This window comes from Vipera ursinii, assembly GCF_947247035.1.
Source record: "Vipera ursinii genome assembly, chromosome: 2".
In the NCBI taxonomy this organism is placed as follows: Eukaryota; Metazoa; Chordata; class Lepidosauria; order Squamata; family Viperidae; genus Vipera; species Vipera ursinii.
The window spans coordinates 67,730,763-67,751,349 of NC_139513.1; the positions used below are offsets into that span (position 1 = coordinate 67,730,763).

The 20,587-nt window shown below is 40.3% G+C and overlaps 1 protein-coding gene across 1 annotated transcript in view; it reads right to left on the bottom strand.

Annotated features, from left to right (window-relative positions):
• Positions 1-4,346: 4,346 nt before the first annotated feature.
• SEMA3G (semaphorin 3G) overlaps positions 4,347-20,587 on the bottom strand; it is a gene marked incomplete at its 5' end in the record, with an annotated part of 106,972 nt that continues 90,731 nt past the window's right edge. Inside the window, 8 exons of the mRNA XM_083353417.1 lie at positions 4,347-6,170; positions 8,757-8,896; positions 9,470-9,695; positions 14,054-14,095; positions 17,243-17,334; positions 18,720-18,951; positions 19,246-19,390; positions 19,726-19,795. Coding sequence (XP_083209543.1) covers positions 5,676-6,170; positions 8,757-8,896; positions 9,470-9,695; positions 14,054-14,095; positions 17,243-17,334; positions 18,720-18,951; positions 19,246-19,390; positions 19,726-19,795 — 1,442 coding nt within the window. The 3' untranslated portion in view covers positions 4,347-5,675. The remainder of the gene's footprint in view (positions 6,171-8,756; positions 8,897-9,469; positions 9,696-14,053; positions 14,096-17,242; positions 17,335-18,719; positions 18,952-19,245; positions 19,391-19,725; positions 19,796-20,587) is intronic.

Here is a 20,587-nt window from a genome sequence, read left to right on the forward strand (position 1 = left end):
GTATAGGTATTACCTGGCTCAATAGTAGTAACTATGAGAGAGATCTTGGAGTCTTATTGGACAATCAGTTAAATATGAGCCACCAGTGTTCTGCAGCTGCCAAAAAAGCCAACACAGTTCTAGACTGCAATAACAGAGGGATAGGATCAAGATCACGTGAAGTGTTAATACCACTTTATAATGCCTTGGTTAGACCATACTTTGAATACTGCATCCAGTTTTGGTCACCACAATGTAATGTTGAGACTCTAGAAAGAGTGCAGAGAAGAGCAATTAATATGATTCAGGGATTGCAGGCTAAAACATATAAAGAACAGTTGCTGGAATTGGATATGTCTAGTTTAATGAAAAGAAGGACTAGGGGTGACTTGATAGCAGTGTTCCAATATCTCAGGGGCTGCCACAAAGAAGAGGGAGTCAAGCTATTCTCCAAAGCACCTGAAAGCAGGACAAGAAGCAATTGATGGAAACTAACCAAGGAGAGAAGCAACCTAGAACTAAGGAGAAATTTCCTGACAGTTAGAACAATTAATCGGTGGAACAAATTGTCTCCAGAAGTTGTGAATGCTCCAACAATGGAAGTTTTTAAGAAGAAATTGGACAGCCATTTGTCTGAAATAATATAGGATTTCCTGCCTGAGCAGGGGGTTGGACTAGAAGACCACCAAGGTCCCTTCCAATTCTGTTATTCTGTTCTAATTCTAACTCTATTACTTTTTGTGTCTCCCCATCCTTCAAAAGCTTTTTGAAGACACACCCCAAATGTCTTTATTTTAGTAAAGAGAAATGCTTAGAACCAGAAGTGAAAATGAATGATTTGGCCAGGTTCTGCAAAACGACCTCCCAGTCTCAGCCAATGAGAAATAGAGGCAAAATGAATTACTTCTCCTCCTCCACTAATCTATACTTCCTGTTGCATTTTTCTAGCTGTCTACCAAAAATTCATCATCATCATCATTATCAAGATGAAGGAGCTTGTATTAAGAGGAAGCTGAAAAGCAGTTAAACCCCTTTTCTCTTGAAAGACCTAGTGGTACAGGTATAAACCAAGAACTGAAAGGCAGAATGAGGCAAGAATTCTTCAAATGGGAGGGGGGGAAAGTAGTAATATTTCCAAAAATGAACCATCTTTGCAGTGGTTTCAAATACACCACAACTGAACTAGTAATGCATTGGTTCATCCATTGAGGAGAGATATAATGGTGTCATGGATATATTCATTGTTTTCTCTATCTCATATTTCTCAGCCTCTCCCTGTTAAAATTTCCTCTTGTTTCCCCGTATCTTCTTTACTACAATCATGTTTTAAATCAAACCATCTTCATTGTAATCTATTTAATTGCCTTCAATCAGTACATCGTACAGTCATTGTAGCTGTTTTTTTAAATAAAATATTCAAATGTAGCAAAACTACAATTCACAAAAATGAACTAGTCCCTGGGCTAAATAAACAGATCCCTCTCCTCTTTCACCCTTGCTATTTTAAAGGGTCTTTTCAGCAGGAAATACGGATGCAGATTTTTCTAATCAGATTCTGAAAGATTTTTTCAATGCAAGAGTAACTTGTAAGGCTACTATTATTCTTGCTTTACTAATAAGTGTTGGGAGTGATTTACTGGGACCAATTATATAGTGACGGTGTTATCCTACAATAAGAGGTATTCATCTATTTTAGATATTTCCAACATGTTGGCCTCCAACAGTGTTGAATGACAACTTGTGACATTTTCAGCCTATTCTTACTTCATGAAACATCCAAGATTGCTTGATTGGAACAAGATGAACTCATTAATTGGACTGCTTTCTTTTAGTCTATTTCCAGGATGAATGATTTTTTACTTATCCCTTTTCCTTCATTATTTTTAAGATTCATTTGGATCAAAGCATTTTCACTTTTTTGGTAAATATTTAGTGGAATTCTGTAGGCACAGACATTGCAGGACAGCCATGTTTGTCTATGGTAGCAAAAAATCAGGAGTCTTATAGCCATTTTTCCAAATAAAAGTATGATTACGCAAATGTTATGCATATGAATTGCTCTGGTGTTTTAAGATGATTGCCATCCAAACTAAAAAAAACAAAAAAAAACAAAAACATTTCAAATATTTTAGTTCATACAAAGAATGGGGCAAAGTTGGTTTGTTCTGGAAATGGACCAACGAACGATTCTTCTGGAGGGAAGGGATTCAGAAGAGGTATGAGGAAGAAAAAGGCAAGGACATTAGCAGCAGCTTTTAGAAGGGAAGGGTAGCCACATAGAAGATCAGGAGTGGGTGGGCTGCTTGGATATTCTGTGCTGTAGCTACTAGGGAAGGTGGGGGGAGAGGGCAATCTGAACCAGTCTTGCCCTGTTTGCCCAATCATCCCTCCAGAACATATCTTGAAATGGTGTTTTGCACAGAACATTAGGCACAAACCCCGTGCCAAGAGAATCTAGTATATCATTTGTTGGTTATAGATAATCTATTGATGGTGAGCAATGATAAAAATGGGTTCAGAGGAAAAACAGATGAACTGACTTTACGAAGTAGTTCTGATTTGTTTTCTGGTTACATGTGGTGATAAGAATCATGCCCATCCCATCATCTCCCATGGGAGTCTATTCTGTTTCTAGACCCAATCGATACCTGCACATCATCCTCCAAACCATGTTCATTCCATCTAGTCCAGGGGTAGGCAACCTTGGCTCTTTTATGACTCGTGGACTTCAACTCCCAGAATTCCTAAGCCAGCTGGCTCAGGAATTCTGGGAGTTGAAGTCCAAGAGTCATAAAAGAGCCAAGGCCACCTACCCCGATCTACTCCATTCTTTTTTTAATAGGACAATGTCCAGTAGTATAGTCAATCAGGATGTGGGACCTAAAGTTTACAAAAGCTTTGCTTGATCTTGGATTGTTTTGAATGAGCTATACATTAGAGTTTAAGGAACATGTCACCAACTTGGCAAAAGAGAAATCCACAAATCTGGGGTGTACACAAATAGAACAAGCGTTGGAAACACCCTAGTGGATTATTGCCTTAGTGCCAACCAGGCTCTCTGATCTGCCTGTCCTTTTGTTACATTTTATTAATTAAACATATTCATGCTGACATGTTATAGGACAAAGCACAGCTATAGCGTCATCTTTATTTCCAAGAAAGTCTGTGAGCCATATGTTGGTTTTATCAGCATTCTCAGAAGCAACAACGACTCATGGTTGCAGCCCGATGCTTCCTTTGAAAACATGCCCATCTGTTAGGAAAAAGCCAACCATATGCAATACAGCAGATAGGAGGGGCTCGTGGAGGTGGGTGGGAATAGAGGAAAAATTGGGACAGAATCACCATGGCAACCATTTCTTACAATCCTTCCTGACAGACGGCTATTCCTTCTGCTTTTCAAGTCCTTGAGTCATCACAAAAATATGTAGGCTTGAATTGGGCTATCCTGACAGTCAACTACAAGGCTTGCAAGTAGTACTTTTATAGCTTTAATGCGGGAGAGAGTAAGGAACGCAATGGATGAATTTTCTGTTGATGAGAAAAATTACTCTCCCTAACATGGGATACAGCTGAAGCTTGGGAAGGAAGTGAGTTTTGATAGATGGCTTGACCCATCTGTCAGAATATGCCATTCAGTCCACACATGGAATCAAATCCCTCAGCTAAACAATACTGTGATTGTCAAGAAATAATGTTTCTACTTGGCAGTCACTTTTGTTCCTTTCAAGCAAATGCTTTGAAGTGCCAACATCTTAAACCTTCTTCCCTCAGTGAGATGACCTATCTGATGGGCTGGGTCAGACCCCCAAGTTGGGACCTTCTGGTTTGGGATCTATCCCACTGCACCTTTGAGGAAACAAACCGGAAACTCTCCTGATTTGTTTTTATTATCTATTCTTGGCAATCACGGTGCCATAGGGCACTCAAATCAAAGCAACCCAGGGGATTGAAAGATATTAGTATTAGTGGGCAGATGTCCAGACAAAACTGTTTTGTTATGAGGCTAGAAAGCTATCCCGCATCAGCATTTCCCATTTGACAAATGTTACAATCCAGGTCTCTCTCGTTCTCCCACTCTCTCGTTTGCTCTTTCCCCATATAAATGGCAAATGTTGGCAGGGCTGTGGCTAGGTTCTAGTAACGAACACCCCACTTCTCCTGCCCCCTTCCCAGCATTGCTACTGAAGCTTCTCTTCTCTGCTGCATCCATTGCCTGAACAGCAGTGAAAAGATGAAGCCCTGATCAGTTGGTAAAAAGTAACTAATATCTCAATCCCAGGTCCACCTTGTCCTACGTCTATTCATTATGCTGATGAAAGTCAAGAAGCGGGTGTAAAATTACATCCAAGACAGAGCTTGCTATGTAAGATTTAATTTATTTGAGGAACAAACGGCTAGTTTTCATTTAGCTGTCAATCTTTAAAACAAAGGAATTAATACAAGTCCATGAAAGGCATATTGGCTCATGTTGCCATCCGGTGGTGGGTCCCATGTGTGATTGTACTGCCCAAGAAAAGTGGCCAGCAATGAAATAATGAAATAATTATAATTATCCAGGCTTTCCTGGTCAGGATAAGATATTGGCAAGCAAAATGTAGGAAGCTCGGGAATAGGTCGACCAAACTACGTTATGCGGCCAAGGTTAGCCTAGTGGTTCCTCTGCTTTTCGACAGAGGGCTTGTGGGGAGGGGGGGGGGAAATTGCAACAAAGGAGGGCTGAGGAAAAGAAAAACTTAGCTGCTTTTCCGCCATTCATTTCCCCACTGAAATCTCTGCTCAGTCTAAGAAAAACCCAGGAAAGTAATGGGAGCTGCATAAGATTTTTTTATTTTTTATTTTTTTGGTCTGGCCCATGCTACCCCTGAGGTTTCTGTTTATTTCTTTGCTTGTTTGTTTGGCAAGTTTAGTTTCGCCTCCAACTGTTGGTTATTTGAAAAGAATGCAGTAGAGGGACACACGCGGTGTAAATGAGCATTAGGGTCAAATCATACTGTGAACATAACTGGCCTTTTTAAAAACTCATATGTAATCATGCCCAAAGAATTGGCATTACTTTCGACCTGTTGGACAGAACAAGGAAAAGCATGAGGCCGGAAGTGCTATAATGATCTGCTTTGCACCTCCAGGTACCATGATACGCAGAGTTCAGTGGTCACACCCGTACCCAGCATGTAGTATAGGGAGAACAGGTCACTGGAAGCAGCATCTGTTCCTTCAAAGGGGTGACCATGTCACCTGTCATCTACAGCTGATCCTTTTCACCTCCAGAAGAGCATGGGTTACATATCCCCATTCTTTCCAGCTCCCCACTGTTTCGTCTCAGTCCTGTAAGAGGAATGGGTGCTGCCGTTCCTTACTTGCTGGCAAGAGTCTCCCAGCCACCTGGTTAGATCCTTAAGGCTCCTTTTCTGAGTCACGTAGCTCAGCCGTACTGAACGTGAGGCTTCGTGGATGCTAGCATTTAACACAGTCACGAGTGAGGCCACCTCCACCCTTTCTTAGACTTGACACCGTGGGAGGGAGGTGTGATATAACTCACACCAGGGTTGTCAATATGGGATAGAAAAACAATACTTTGGTATTTGTTAAATCTCCAGCATTTTGACAGAAGGAAGGGATATCGATAGGCTCAGTTGATCAGCAAGGGCAAGGGGCTTCCATCAAGGCAAAGTTTTAGAAGGGTGGGTTTTAATTTACGGGATGCTTTTGCCAAGAGTTGGCTCCGTGTCCCCTTCAGTGGCTACTGCTTGCCTGGGCACCCGGTTTCTGTCACCGGGCTGCTTGCCTCTTCCCTTTTTGCCACCATCCAGCAGGTTCTTGCTCTTTGGGAGTTTGCCTTTATGCCACAGTGCACGATCTCCGCACCACACACGCTCACAGTACTCCTCCACTCTCTGCAGATTGCCGTAGCCGATCAGATGCATGATGTCTTTGAACCACAATCGCTGTCCCTGCACCAGGCGGAGATTGGGAACTCGGCATGGAGGCCGAGGCAGCTCCTCCTCCTGCTCCCTCTGGAAAATTTGTTCCAGCTGCTCATTCTCAACCACTTCCAAAATGATCTTGGTGACAGTCTGAGTAAAGCCCTGCTCCTGAGACCTGCAGTAATAAGTTCCAGTATCCTGACGAAAGAGTTTCCGAAACAGCAAGCCGTACTCTGTCTTCATGATCCGTTCATCCGTTTTCACCTGGAAGAGCCAGGAAAAAAGAAAGAAAGAAATAAACTAGGAAGCTAAAGAGTTTTCTGGAACTTCAGTTTGATTTAATCAAGATACCACAGGGCAAGGAGTGGGCAATAACAGGGCTGCAAACCTTCCCACAATCTTTCTTAGGAACAAAAACCCAAACAGATCTGCGGATATGCTATGATTCATATATTTTCTGACATATATTACAGTATGCTGGAATTGAAGCAGTGGTGTATGACAAAGTGATAACAGCATGGGTATGTGTAGAAAGTCCAGTGGCGAGAAATGCATCTCGCTTCTCCTCATGAGTAGTCAAGGTAGAATAAAAAAAGGAAATGCTTATTCATGTGACTGATGTGAGTCTGAGAATCCAGGGATTTTTATAATTTTTTTTAAAGAAAAAAAAATAGAATTACACTTACTAAATATTGAACATACTGGTAAAGAATGAGCCCAGAGACTGGAACATCCAGGCAAATTGATAGATATATAAAATATTGCCCCTAAGATCAGAGCTGTTCAAAATAAAGCTACTACTTCACTTCCCCTATTTCAGGGGTAGGCAACCTTGGCTCTTTTATGACTCATGGACTTCAACTCCCAGAATTCCTGAGTCCTGCTGTCAACTGCTGTTACTGAAATACTTGTGTTGATATTCCTGAGGTCCCCAATGTCTATTTCCTTGGTTACTTCCAATATGAAAAAAAGCTGGAATCTCACTTTCTAGCCTGAAAGGCAATTAATCTGTTAAGTGTATGGCATTTTCCTTCTTCACTGCCGATGGTAAGTACCTCTTCTTAGTATACTCTCCACCAACATCACAACAATAATCTTCCCAAACAATTTCTTCCCCCCTTTGGCTTGCCTGCCAAAGTAGTTCTTGACTGATGGTCAATTTGCCAATGTCTGAACACTAGCCATTTGCAAATTAACACTCTGGTTGCCATCGACTGCGGTTGCATCAGCAATCAATTCAGCTGTTTTAGAAAAATCACTGAATGCCTCCTTAAGGCAGGGGTGTCAAACTCAATTTGCCTTGGTGGAGCAGTGGGCTAATGCCTCCTTAAGTAACACCAGCTGCCTGCAATTAGTGCAGGTTCGCATCCCACCAGGCTCAAGGTTGACTCAGCCTTCCATCCTTCCGAGGTAGGTAAAATGAGGACCCAGATTGTTGGGGGCAATTAAGCTGACTTTGTAATAATGCCGCTTGGGGTGTGTGTGAAAGCCCTAATAAGCAGGCATATACATAGAATGAAGGCTATTGCTAAGCTTGTAAGCCGCCCTGAGTCTTCGGAGAAGGGCGGGATATAAATGGGATTTTAAAAAAAAATTCATTGAGGGCCGTATCAGCATTGTGGTTGCCCTCAGGGGGCCGGGTGGGTGTGGCCAGGGTGGGTGTGGCCTACTGGGTGGGTGTGGCTAGAGAGCTTATGGCCTACTGGGTGAGCATGGCCAGCTATACATCGTTCGCATCAAGGGTGCCTATGGGGGCCTGGGCAGGAGTGGGACAGATCTGAGGGTCTCTGGCAGAAGGAGGGTCTCTGGGCCAGGGCCAAGGCAGTGGGGGCTGTTCCCTCACTGTTTCCAGGATGGATTCGCGGGCCACATGAAACCACTTCGCGGGTGGAATCCGGCCCCCGGGCCTTGTGTTTGACATGTCTGCCTTAAGGAATTCAGGGTCAGTTAGTAAAGCCTTAAACAACTCACATAGCCACCTTCTTCTCCGAGCTGGGGGGGGGGGAGAGAGAGAGACAGCTATAAAAATAACTTCCAAGGCTTGAAGGCCCACAACAGCTTTTTCCTGTTATTTAAACTCTATCCATCTTACATTCAGTAGGATCCATTAGAACTGTACTTCCTTCTCTTTGGACCACTGTCTTGGCAATGATGGCCATGAGTAGTTTATTGACAAAAGACATTCCAAGTTATTGTATTGCCTCCTTGAAAAGGAGGTAAAAATCAAGAGAAGAAAATGCTTTTATTTTATTTTATTTTATTTTATTTTATTATTTAGTAGGCTCAGTTACATGATAATCTATTTTCTTTTGTTCAAGTCCGGATACAAATTACTTCCCCCACCCAAGCCCAGAATTAAAGAAAAAAATCAGATTGAGGAGTGAGAGGGAGGGTAGATCACATCCACCAGGTGCAAGAATTTAGCTCTGCGTTATTACTGGAAGAGGTTGAGGGGACCTTTCTTATCGGTTTCATCTTCAGTAACCAAAAACTCCATATGTACTTACAGCCTGAAGAGAAAGCAATTTTATTCACAGACAGGGAACATTTCCACAGAATGGGAATGGGTATATTTGGCAGAGATCCTCAGCTTTTAGAGCTGTATTGCAGACAGAAATTTAGTAAGTAAAGATCTCCCAGACCCTCACAATGCTCTATAATAATAAATAACTAATGTAAGAAAACAGTCAAGACAAAAAAAATGTGGTAGTTATGTGGCAGAAACAGCAGGAACGATAATGTGCTAACGTGACTCATATATTTACATGAGAGAGTAAATGTTTGGGTATACTTAGAAGGAGAAGTTTAAAGAAAATTGCCATTAAGAAGACAAAAGCAAGAGCGTCTCACCTCATCTCTTAGCTCCTCTGGAGATCTACGTACAAACCATTGCACTGCAGCTTGGTGTGACTTGGGGATACACTCTAAGAAGGTACTGTTGTGCTCCGTCCCATACACCACCTTCTCCTCAGTGCTGTCAAAGTCATCCACTACAAAAACACAAAAAGGCTATTACCAAAGACCAATCGTTCTGTAAGTGCCCGTCTCCATAAAGGGCGTCACAAAGGCCCAGGATTGCTTCTGAACATGCGGGAGGTAGGAATGGGTCTGGCCCATCCTGAGTCTTTGCTCTTTGGTACAGAGAGATATTTATTCCCCATCCAAGAAAACTGAATAAAAATTGCCGGAATGTTTGCAGCGTTAATTCAAGAGGCCAAAGACTCCAAGCTTTCCTCTCTTTCCCAATATTCCGGTGAAGATTATGGTGCTCTGTTTATGTTTTCAAATCATAAAACAGATACTGCCCAAAGTAAAAGTTGGCCCATCTTCCTGTGAAAATTTTTGTTTCCGTGAACACAGAGGTCATATTAGCAGTAACACAGCAGCCACCTCACCAGTAACACAGCAGCCACCTCACCTCACCTCACCACCTCATTTGTAACTGATCTTAATGCTGCCATGTTCACACTCTCCAGTGTTCTGGAAAGCCAAAGATATGACAGGTAGCCCTCCACAAAAGCCAGCCCATTCCGCTCTAAGCAGACATGCCCAAGTTTCTTCACCTGTCAGGTTTTGATCCAGGCACTGGTGCATGGGATTCCCATTCTGGATGTCTTGCCTGCGAAAGCGACGTTTGCCCGATTCCTGGTATCTGGTGCAAGTGAGGCCATCCCAGGCACAATATGGGTCCCGTGCCAGGCAACATTCTGCACAGGCGGTCCCGTAAATCTCACACTGATGCAGTTTCACTTGGGCCACACCGACCCGTGAGCCCACGTAAAGCATTTGCTGTCAAAGCAAACCAAAGCAGGGTTAATAGGAGAAACACCAAATCACTTTGGAGCTGGTATTTTTAGTAGCCGCCTCACGCTGATGAAAGGAGTAAAACACACAGTGAAATTGGTGGACAGTTTTTAAAACAGGGAGCAACCCACCCACCCTCCCCACTCACTAACATTGATATTACCACCTGGTTGGGTAATGAAACGTCTGCAAGTAAATAACCATGCTGAGAGAGCACCCAGGGCTCCACAGTTCAATCCTGAGCTACAGATATTCTCTCCTACTGGGACATCTTTTGTCTCTATCAGAATTTCCTCGGCAATTTTCAGAAAAGAAAACTGGGGTTTAGCTTGCTAAAGGCAGCTCCATATGATGGTTCTGATCCTACCCGAAGCCAACTCTACACCTGCCTAACTGGCTTGTCTGGAGAGTTGGCTGTCTTACTCCTAGCGGTGTTTTGATTCAGTAAAACTGGAGTACATGTGCAGTGTTTGATGGAATGCTGTTGCTGAATGGGAATTGTGAAGGCGAGGGGCATCCTCCCTGGCTCATTTCCTGGGCCCAAGCGAGCCTTCGCTCATTCCTTCTCCCACACCACTGAGGGTCAATTCCTACATCCTCAACTATGTGTTCGTTTCCCTTTCTCGCTCCCCCTCCCCCATCCCAAAACTCTTACAGGTCCTGGAAGAAATGCCCTGCCACAAACTTGCTGATATGCTTTTGTTTGATGTGTTTTTAAATATAAAGGTAAAGGTTCCCCCGCACATGCGTGCTAGTCGTTTCCAACTCTAGGGGCCGGTGCTCATCTCCGTTTCAAAGCCGAAGAGCCAGCGCTTGTCCGAGGACGTCTCTGTGGTCATGTGGCCGGCATGACTAGACGCCAAAGGCGCACGGAACGCTGTTACCTTCCCACCGTAGTGGTCCCTATTTTTCTACTTGCATTTTTTACGTGCTTTTGAACTGCTAGGTTGGCAGAAGCTGGGACGAGTAACAGGCGCTCGCTCTGTTACGCGGCACTCGGGATTCGACCCGCTAAACTGCCGACCTTCTGATCTACAAGCACAGCGTCCTAACCCACTGAGCCACCGCGTCCCTGTGTTTTTAAATACACACAGATAATTCCTTTTTACTTTTTATTTTTCAGTCCCACCCCCTGCTTTATCTTACGTTCCCATAGTAGTAACATGGCCATTGGAAACACTCAGAGTCAATTTCACTTTTGCTGTGAAATGGGTAACAGGAAATTTTTTCTCCTTTAGGACCCAGACAAAGTTAGGGAGCAGATCCTAACTGAACTATTTTTTCTAAGCTACCTTACTGATCAGCAGGCAGGGACACTGGTTGGCTCATGCTGATCTTTTACAGGTAAGATGGCAAATGCCATCTTGCTGTAGAAACAAGTGCAGCAAGGGTCAAATTGCGTGGGAACAATGGGACCGGGAAGGACTTGTTCAGTCTATACCCCACCCCCCAACTAGATTTTCCTGATTTAAATTGCCATCTTCCTTTTTCTACTGAATTTGGTCTTCTGAGTGAAAATATACACAGCTGTGTCATCAGCCTTCTTAAGTTACAGCATTTGGAGGAGCAATAAAATTAAGTGGCTTTGGAATCCCCAGTTTCCTGGATATGTTATGGCATTATTTATGGCCATTCAGAAATGAAACTGATTGCATACATTCACGTCAAAGAAAATCTACTTGGTAACGCCGGAGGTCTTAGAAGTCAAGACCTACAGAAAGAAGCCACATTACATATGCCTTGAGATAATTAATATCTGCAGTGTCAGACTACAGTTAACTACAGTTAAATCACAGATCTGTGTGATTTAAAATAGAAATTCATGATTTAAATGATTTCATATTTCTAATTTGCATATTGGTGACTATTTGAGAATAATTGGGAAGTTGTCAGCTGTTTATAAAGCAGGCACATGTTTTTCCCCAATGTAGCGCCCACTGAAATCTTGGACTATACAACCCATGATTTACAAACAAGATTCCCAGTCTATTGAGATTATGGTTACTGAATCCAACAGAGCTGGATAATGTTAGGTTGGAGGAAGGTAAATTATATTATGATAGTTCCCTGTTTGGGTAGAAAGTGTTTGCTATGAAGTATCTGAACTTTTCCTGGTCTGATTAGAACTTAGTATCTTTATTGTATTTGTTTTATTCTATCTAAATTTCAACAAAAAATCATCACAGTCTCCCGTAATCTAAAATCCAGTAAGTGTTCTGTTGGACTTCAGGCATGGTGGTGATTGAAAGCTGCTTTGACCACCACCACCACATTCCCATAAAGAACCTATTCTTTTGGGTGGGCGGGGTTGGTTCCTATTTTCAAATTTTTATTTGAAACAATCAAACCTTTGCGCTGGCACTTTAACTAGTTTAGCATCAACACTGTCTCATTACAGATCATATTATGATTTCCTTATATCCCCTGGGATGACAGAAGATGACAGTATTGTTTATAAAATATAGTCCCTCCAGATCCTGTAAAATTTTTAATATGAAACAAATGTGCTCTGTTTGAGTATCTATCATATTGCCTGCAAAAATTTAGTAATTCTCTCCCTCCCTCTCTATACACACACACAACTACTGTGAATTTATTATTCATGCATAATACTACTATAGCTTCAGTATTTAGATTAAATAGTAAAGAGATAATAGACATCCTTGATTAAAACCTCAAAATATTAAATTGTCCACTTAGTCATAATTAATTTTTATCCAGGTCTTTATGGGTTTATGAATTTGATCTATTATGTCTAAAAAATTACCAAATTTAAATTTTTGTAAACTTCTTTTCAGAAATATTTTTGGTACACAATCAATATATCTGACTAACACATTGATACCAAATTGATTTTACAGAAGAGTACAATATTTACTAATTTTCTAATAGGACTGGCTATAGTTCTGTGACTAAATCCAGACTAGTTTGGATACATAATTTTATTTATAATTGAATTGAGGGGATTAGTAATAATTCAATAAATACAGTACTTTATAATCAGTGCGGAGTAGAAAAATGGGTCAGTGTAAACTTACTTCTTGTCATTTTTTGCCTGGTTTGGAAATAAGGATAATTTTGCAATTGTACCAAGATACAGGAAGATTTTTCTCTGGGATAATAAGAAAATAATAAGAACTCTTGTATTTAAATATCCTTGCATTGTTCTTAAAATTCACTACTTAGTCTGTATACTTAAGCTGTATAATATACTAGGAGAAGGAAAGGTTGTATAAACCTGGTTTTAGTATGGAAATTTAAAGCCCAGTTGGAAAGAAGAATAGTTTTTAATAATTGATATAAAATTGTTTTGTCTGTGATTGTTCTTATTGGGTACCATTGATACTATTGTGGTGGATATTAAATGGATGTTGAATTTAACTGTGGCAGTAAGATTTCTAGTAAAAAGGTAAAATTACTGATTACAGAAGAATGGACTGTAAAATTTTTAATTTCGAGGATATGGTAAAGATCTTAGTGCACCTGAAAGACTATTTGCAATAGAGAGATACTACGGAGCAAATATGGGACTAAAAAGTATTATTTTGCATTTGAATAATTATTGATATGATATATATATGTTTGGAGTTTATCTATATGAATTAAAGTGCGATAGTTTAAATAGTTTAGGATTGTTTGCATAAGTTAGATTATGATTGTTTGTATTTTTATACCCTGTACTCAGCTCTGGGAAGTCGGGGGGGGGGGAAAGGGCGGGAGGGGTCGGGGAGGGTTGGGGAGTGGGAAGAGGGTGGGAGGGGAGGGGGTTGGGAGGGGTTTTGTTTTGCTAAAGATAAAATGTATTGTAAAACTTTTCAATAAAAAAAGAATAATTATATAATCTTCTTTAAAATTATTAAAATCTGAAATAAATGTTATTTTGCTGCTCCCTATGAATAGACTAAACTCTGAATCTGCATAATTTTATTACAGGCTTTTGTACAGTGATTTTTGGGTGTTGGATTTCTGAATAGCAATTTTTGTTCAAACCATGCCTGAGTCTGTGTTTACCATCTGTCTCATCAGCAAGTTCTCTATGTCAAATCCATTTAAACACTGTATTACATTCTGAAGGAACCTTGTAGATTAATAAATTAATTGCTATTTTTTGTCCAATTTCCTTTAATAAACATTTAAGATTTTTAAAATTCAACTATAGTAATGCTACAGGAAATTAAACCAATAGAATAAAGGATAAATATTTTGGAACCCTACAATTTGTTGGAAGAAATGAAAGAGTGAATGGCCATGCCTAGCTTAAATAATATTAATTTGAGTTTTATAGTAAAAATGCAAATGGATAGAGATGGATGATTTATTTTTATAATTCATTCATTACTTACCCGTTTCACAGAAATTTCCATCTCAGTGATGGGGACTGGTACCTGGAGGGCAAGAAGACATGGCAAACTCAGCTAAAATGTCACCAAAATGACTCCCAGCCCTATCCTATGACTCTACATTTATGTATTTCTTTTTTAAAAAAACAAGTTTTATTGGTTTTTCAGTTAAAATCTACATATTTAGAAAGCATCATGACGACTGGGTAATCAGAGATTCAGTAACAGAGTTTTCAGTACATAATTCAGCTTACAATATCAAAACATCCTTCTCAATTTCACTTAACATTTCATACAACCAGTTTAAACTAGTAAATTTCTAGAAATAGCATGGTCAGTTGAAAAATTTGCCAATTCAATTTCATTGAAATATATCTATGTCCTGTTATTAAAGTTTATCTAATTTTAATTTTAATTATATTATTCAAATTTAGCCTTTAACATCCCAAATAATATTCACAACCCAAATTTCCCTTATTTCATTACAGCAAAAACTATAGCATCTAACATGTACGCAGTGGCTGAGTAGCTATGTTCTACCTAATAAACATTGTCTGTTTCACATCCTAATACATCACACGTTACTGACAGGACCACAGCCTATGTTTATCAATCTACAACTATTTATACACAACCAGATTCTGTTTTAAATTTTAGCTAATGTCTTTTAACATCAAGTGGGACCTATAAACCAAATTTCCATTATGTCAGTGCACAAATTATAATGTCTAAAATAAGCCTAATAGATACATAAACACATTCTAGTTCTATCTCATAAACATTTTCTATTTTTGATTTTAATTGATTACTAAAAAGATAATCTTTAATGGTTCTCTACGAACTCACTTTTTAAATCTAACTTTGGGTTTCTTTTTTTGCCAATCAGGTTTCCAAACCAAGGCCTTTGAATTGCCAGATAGGTCTCCCTTAGCTCCAATACATATTATTTGAATCGAAGGAGGCCATCTAGCCATCAATGATCCACAAAAACCAAACCATTTGTAATCATTACATTATTGCCCTGTTAGTTCTAGTCTGTATTTGCTCTAAAAACTTTATTTTCAGTTCGGTCTGGATTTCTCTTTCGTCTGGGTTCATCTGCTTTAAGTAAAGAGTCTTATCCAATTTTGTAATTAATGCTTGGCTATCCAGGCTTTCAGAAAACTGTCTTTGTTGATCTTCCACGTACTCTATGTTAGCATCACTATCTTGTACATAGTATACTTCTAAAGTTATAGGTTCTTTTGATGGAGTCAACAGTTGAGTATTAAGTTTTCCCATAGTTTGTTGTTGGTCCTTAAGGTTATTTGCCATAGTGATAGTTCCTTGTACTTTTAAAGTTGTTGGTTCTTTGGATAGTTGTTGCTTATATTCCACTGTCTCAATAGTAATATCTTCCAATTTTGTTATATTCTGAAGTATAAATTCTTTAGTTGCAGTCTGGGTTTCAATTTGTGACTTAAGGTTGGCATGTAAATTATTAAATCTGGAGATAGACATCTCAGTGACTCTGTAGATTGTTTCAAGTATGAGGTTATAATCAAGCAAGGTTTGTGGCTGATCCTTCTCCATTTTGTAATAATTATAAATAGTCCTTGGTGGAGGCTATGTTTCAAACAAAAATCAGTAAGAGTCCACCTCCACAAGTCTAAGCCAAATTCATCTCCAGCTTTCAGGTTTTTATCTTAATGCCAAGGTCAGTCCAAAATGTAAGCAAGCTTGTTTGCCAATAGTATTCACTAGATGTCTCCAGATACTTCAACCTTTTCAGACAGTATCTTTTTATTTATTTATTTATTTGGTCCCCTTTTTTTAGACTAATAGGTAGAATAGTCCATTTCTGTAAATATAGGAACTTTGGGCCAAAAGTAGAAAGGCAGTAAGTCCAATAAATCAGTATAATTTAGTAGAAGGATGTTTCTTTTCTCTTCCAATGTAGACAAAGGCCGCTCTTAAGGAGGGTGGGGAAAAAAATCCCTTCCCTCTCTCCTCACAGGGGGAAGCAAATTCAAGAAGCTTTTGAAAGGGAAAGTAGACAATTAGGAAAACAAGAAGACAATTCTCAGCCAGTTTTCAACTGCTTTCAAGTGCTTTGTTGTGCTTTTGGATTTGGCAGGAAATGGCTAAATGATGGGGCATGGGAGTGGCCGATGCTTTCTTCTTCGGTTCGGAAAGTAGCTCCAAGCCGATGGGAGGGCCGCCACCCTTCTACCGCCGAGTGGAGAGACCTCTCCCCCACTCATTGCCCCTCCAGGGCAACTTTCGACCCATTTACAGGGGCCCCCCGATGAAGAAATCCAGGCGACATGAGGAGCGATTCCCTCACACGTCTGGAAGCATCGAAAGTCCAGAACCGGAAGCCTACATTTATGTATTTCCATTAGTCATAGAAAATCACTATTGTCCCAGCTATTTTCTCACAAAAACAAATGTGTGCACATAAGGGCAGTTGGACAAATCACTTGTTCGAAAATTAAACTTTCAGTAAATCTGAAAATTAGGGCTAATGGAAGTATACAACCATTCTCTTTCCCAGATTACTCAATAGTTATAAGTATAAATAAGTATACTTTCTATGGTCTTTTTCTCTTTTATCCTGAGAAAAACTGGATCATACAGAATGGCAAATTTGGGAGTGACAGCACAAAATCCAACAAGCAAGGATCTTGGGCTATCTAAAAAGCTGGGCAAGGTCCCATTAGCTAGCCACATGGGAACCAAACCTAAAAGAAGGCTTAAATAATTATTGCAGTATTCACATTATGGCTACTTTTATCATAGCTCCTTTTCATACTGTATGTATGCATACACACTTATCTGGATTAATAAAATACAATTTTTCACTTTCCGAGTGAAATTAATAAAAAATAATAAAAATTAATTAATACCAATTATTTTAAAAAAGAAATGGGGTATCTTTTGTGTTCAGGACGATAACTGTCTCCATAAAACACTTTGTAAACTTGGAATTATATAGCTAAAAAGTAATCAGGCAGAAAAGTGGTCCATTACCGTACATGTGTACATTAATATTGTAAGACTTTGTCAGAGGAACACATGTAAATACTGTGCAAGAAAACAGTGAATACCAAGCAATATGCAATACAGTCAAAATTAGCCAGCCAGGATTGCTCCTTTGCTGATCTATATACATGAGGCTCGCACATATACTGGGTGTTTTTTTTACTGCACCTTAAACACTTGAAGCTCTTCCAAAACCACTTCTTCAATAGCAGCAAAATTTCCTCTTTGTAGGGCTATGACCTTCAATATGGAGCCAGCCTCTGAAAGGGAGGAAGGAGAGAAAGAGCACTAAAACAAGGGCATCCCTGAAGTTGCCTAAAATCCTGGCAAAGGTAATTAGAAATTTTTTCAAGAGCTACTCTTGGATAGCAAGTAGCCTAGAATCTGACTCCTAGTTTTACACTACGAAAGACATGTCAAACACAAGGCCCGGGGGCCAGATGCGGCCCGCGAAGTGGTTTCATGCGGCCCGCGAAGCCATCCTAGAAACAGTGAGGGAACAGCCCCCACTGCCTTGGCCCTGGCCCAGAGACTCTCCTTCTGCCAGAGACCCTCAGATCTGTCTCACTCCTGCCCAGGCCCCCATAGGCACCCTCGATGCGAACGATGTAGAGCTGGCCATGCCCACCCAGTAGGCCATACGCACTCTAGCCACACGCACCCAGTAGGCCACGCCCACCCAGGCCACACCCGCCCGGCCCCTTGAGAGCAACCGCAATGCTGATGCGGCCCTCAATGAAATTGAGTTTGACACCCCTGCACTACGAGATGCACTACGCTACTAGTATGTGATTTTGGACCTCTCCTTTGCATCTCTGAATCATTTTTATTCTTTCTCTACTTAAATCTTTTAAACTTAAAAGCTATTGGGGAAATGCTAATTTAAAAAGAAACTATTTTTCAATGCTCAACTTTCCACCTTAAAAAAATTAAGTGGTAATTTAACCAGTTCATTTTTTTTTCTCATTCCCCGACCTTGACTTGGAAAACATTTCATGTAGTTGGCCAAGCTATTGTTTTTCTCACCGTTGAATGGGGGCTACATTTTGAAATACAACAAGTAAAAGGACACAATTTCTAAGAAAGGAGCCTTGATGGGAGATAAATTTGAACATTCCTTCCACACAACACTGTAACTGGAGATTCCCTGAAAAAGTATTTTCCCTGAAAAAGATACATTTGTGACTCACTCAAATCCTTCCATCTCCTTCACCATTTCTCTCCTCCTGAATATGTAAAAGTTGAAAATATTCTATTTTGCTGGTATAGGGCAAACTCCCTGTAGTGCCAAAACATGCCAAATCATTCACAGAGCCGCGTGGTGGTCACAATTTAGTTCTAACTGCTTCACATCCTGCCAAATTGGTCCAAATGGCTCACTTCTATTCTGAATTCAGCCAAACATGATGCACAGGCCTTGTTTCAATGCATAGCAAAGTTTTGCTTGCCCATTTATCAGTATTTTACCCAAGACTCCTTTTCAACGTCAGGATATAGTCTGAAGATTTGAAAATTCAGGAGATTAAGCTCACAACTTCTACAACATAATGAGAAGTAACTCCATATTCTGCATGCAGTATGCAGTTTGGAAGAGAGGTGTTCAGGTACTGCTGAACCCCAATACATTGCACGATTAAGGCCACACCTGTGCCAATGAACATGACATCATAATGCCCGTCCTCAGCTTCCACGCGGTCCACCACAATCTGCCGCAGGCGATGCTGCAGATTGGTTTTCACCAGCACAGGCCGCCGTTGTAGTGGATACACAGCTCTGCTCATCAGGGGGTGAGCACGTGCAAATTGCAGTACCTCATCTGGGTAGTCTTTGGTGGAAGAGTACTGACGACTTGGCTGGTTGGTGGTTTTGCTGGGGCACTAGGAGAAAGGGCAACTTTTTAGCAAATAGCTATTTATCAGGAATCAAAGCCAACCCTTCCCCCCATTTCATTACATTCCTTTATTCTTCCCATGCTAGCAGAATTTATTCCAGAAGTTGAGGAAATTGTTTTATTGTCATTTCCACTGACGTGAATAGTTCTGGCAGCTTTAGATAATCACACAAAATGTTATTTTGCATTTATTTTTTTAAAATTTCTTTGTTTCCTATATACTGTTCTTTTCTAACTCTTGTTTTTTCAAGAAAATCATCATCTTCATTCTTATACTTACAACTCCTGGCCTTGGGTAAGGCACCTTGCCCTCATAAGCTGCCCACTGATGATCAGGACCATCTTTATGAGCAAATGGCCCATTAAAAACCTCCCAGATGTCTGCCATACGATAGACACAGATGGCGAAGCCTTGGAAGACATTGCTGTTATGAGAAAAAAAATACCCAAATATTGCTTGTAACACAAGATTTAAATGTAACTGAGATTTGTTTCTTATCTCTCTAGGCTGCAATTCAGAAAAAAAAAATGAAAAAATTGTTTTTAGGTAAATAAATGCCCAGAAGGTTACAGCTTTTTTTGGAAAAACTAATTCATACTGTATGAATCCTATTGAAGTTGACTGAAGACGAATTGGAGAAACAGCAAACTCTACTGAGTATACAAAAAATTATAAATTCATTATTAAGGACATTTTTAAAAGATTCACTATTAAAAGTAATTATAGAAGAACTAGAAACCACAGACGGAAAAATCTCACCTGATGGTGCTAAACAGTGCATAGACTTCAGAATTCTTGCCATCTTTAGCCCTCAGAAGAAAGACGTCCTCTGTTGAAAAGTGGAGGATCAAATAAGTTCTATAACTGTTCTGTCAATATACTCACTCTACACAAACATTTCTCTAAGTGCTTTTTCTAATACCTTGGCAAACTCAGGAATTCTGGGAGTTGAAGTCCGCAAGTCATAAAAGGGCCATAGTTCTCCAGCTCTGGTCTAAAAGATATTTGTGCTGTCCATTTTGTTTCACTGCTACTAACTCCTCTTACACTAAAAAGGTAAAGGTAAAGGTTCCCCCGCACATGCGTGCTAGTCATTTCCGACTCTAGCTAGCTAGTCATCTCCGTTTCAAAGCCGAAGAGCCAGCGCTTGTCCGAGGACGTCTCCGTGGTCATGTGGCTGGCATGACTAGACGCCAAAGGTGTACGGAACGCAGTTACCTTCCCACTGTAGTGGTCCCTATTTTTCTACTTGCATTTTTTATGTGCTTTCGAACTGCTAGGTTACACTAGCACTGCCCAATTTAAAAGAAAATTGCATGGCACCAGACTCTAGCGTAGGAACATAAACTTCTTCAGAAGTGAGGGTTGTGCTGGTCTGTGGGTGCTATGCTGGAGAAGTGACCCAATTCCAAACACAGAGCCAGAATAAGACTACAATTGGTTTCATTTGTAAACAGCAAGGGAGTCAAGCTATTCTCCAAAGCACCCAAAGGCAGGACAAAAAGCAACGGATGGAAACTAACCAAAGAGAGAAGCAACCTAGAACTAAGAAGAAATTTTTCTGACAGTTAGAACAAGTAATCAGTGGAACAACCTGCCTCCAGAAGCTGTGAATGCTCCA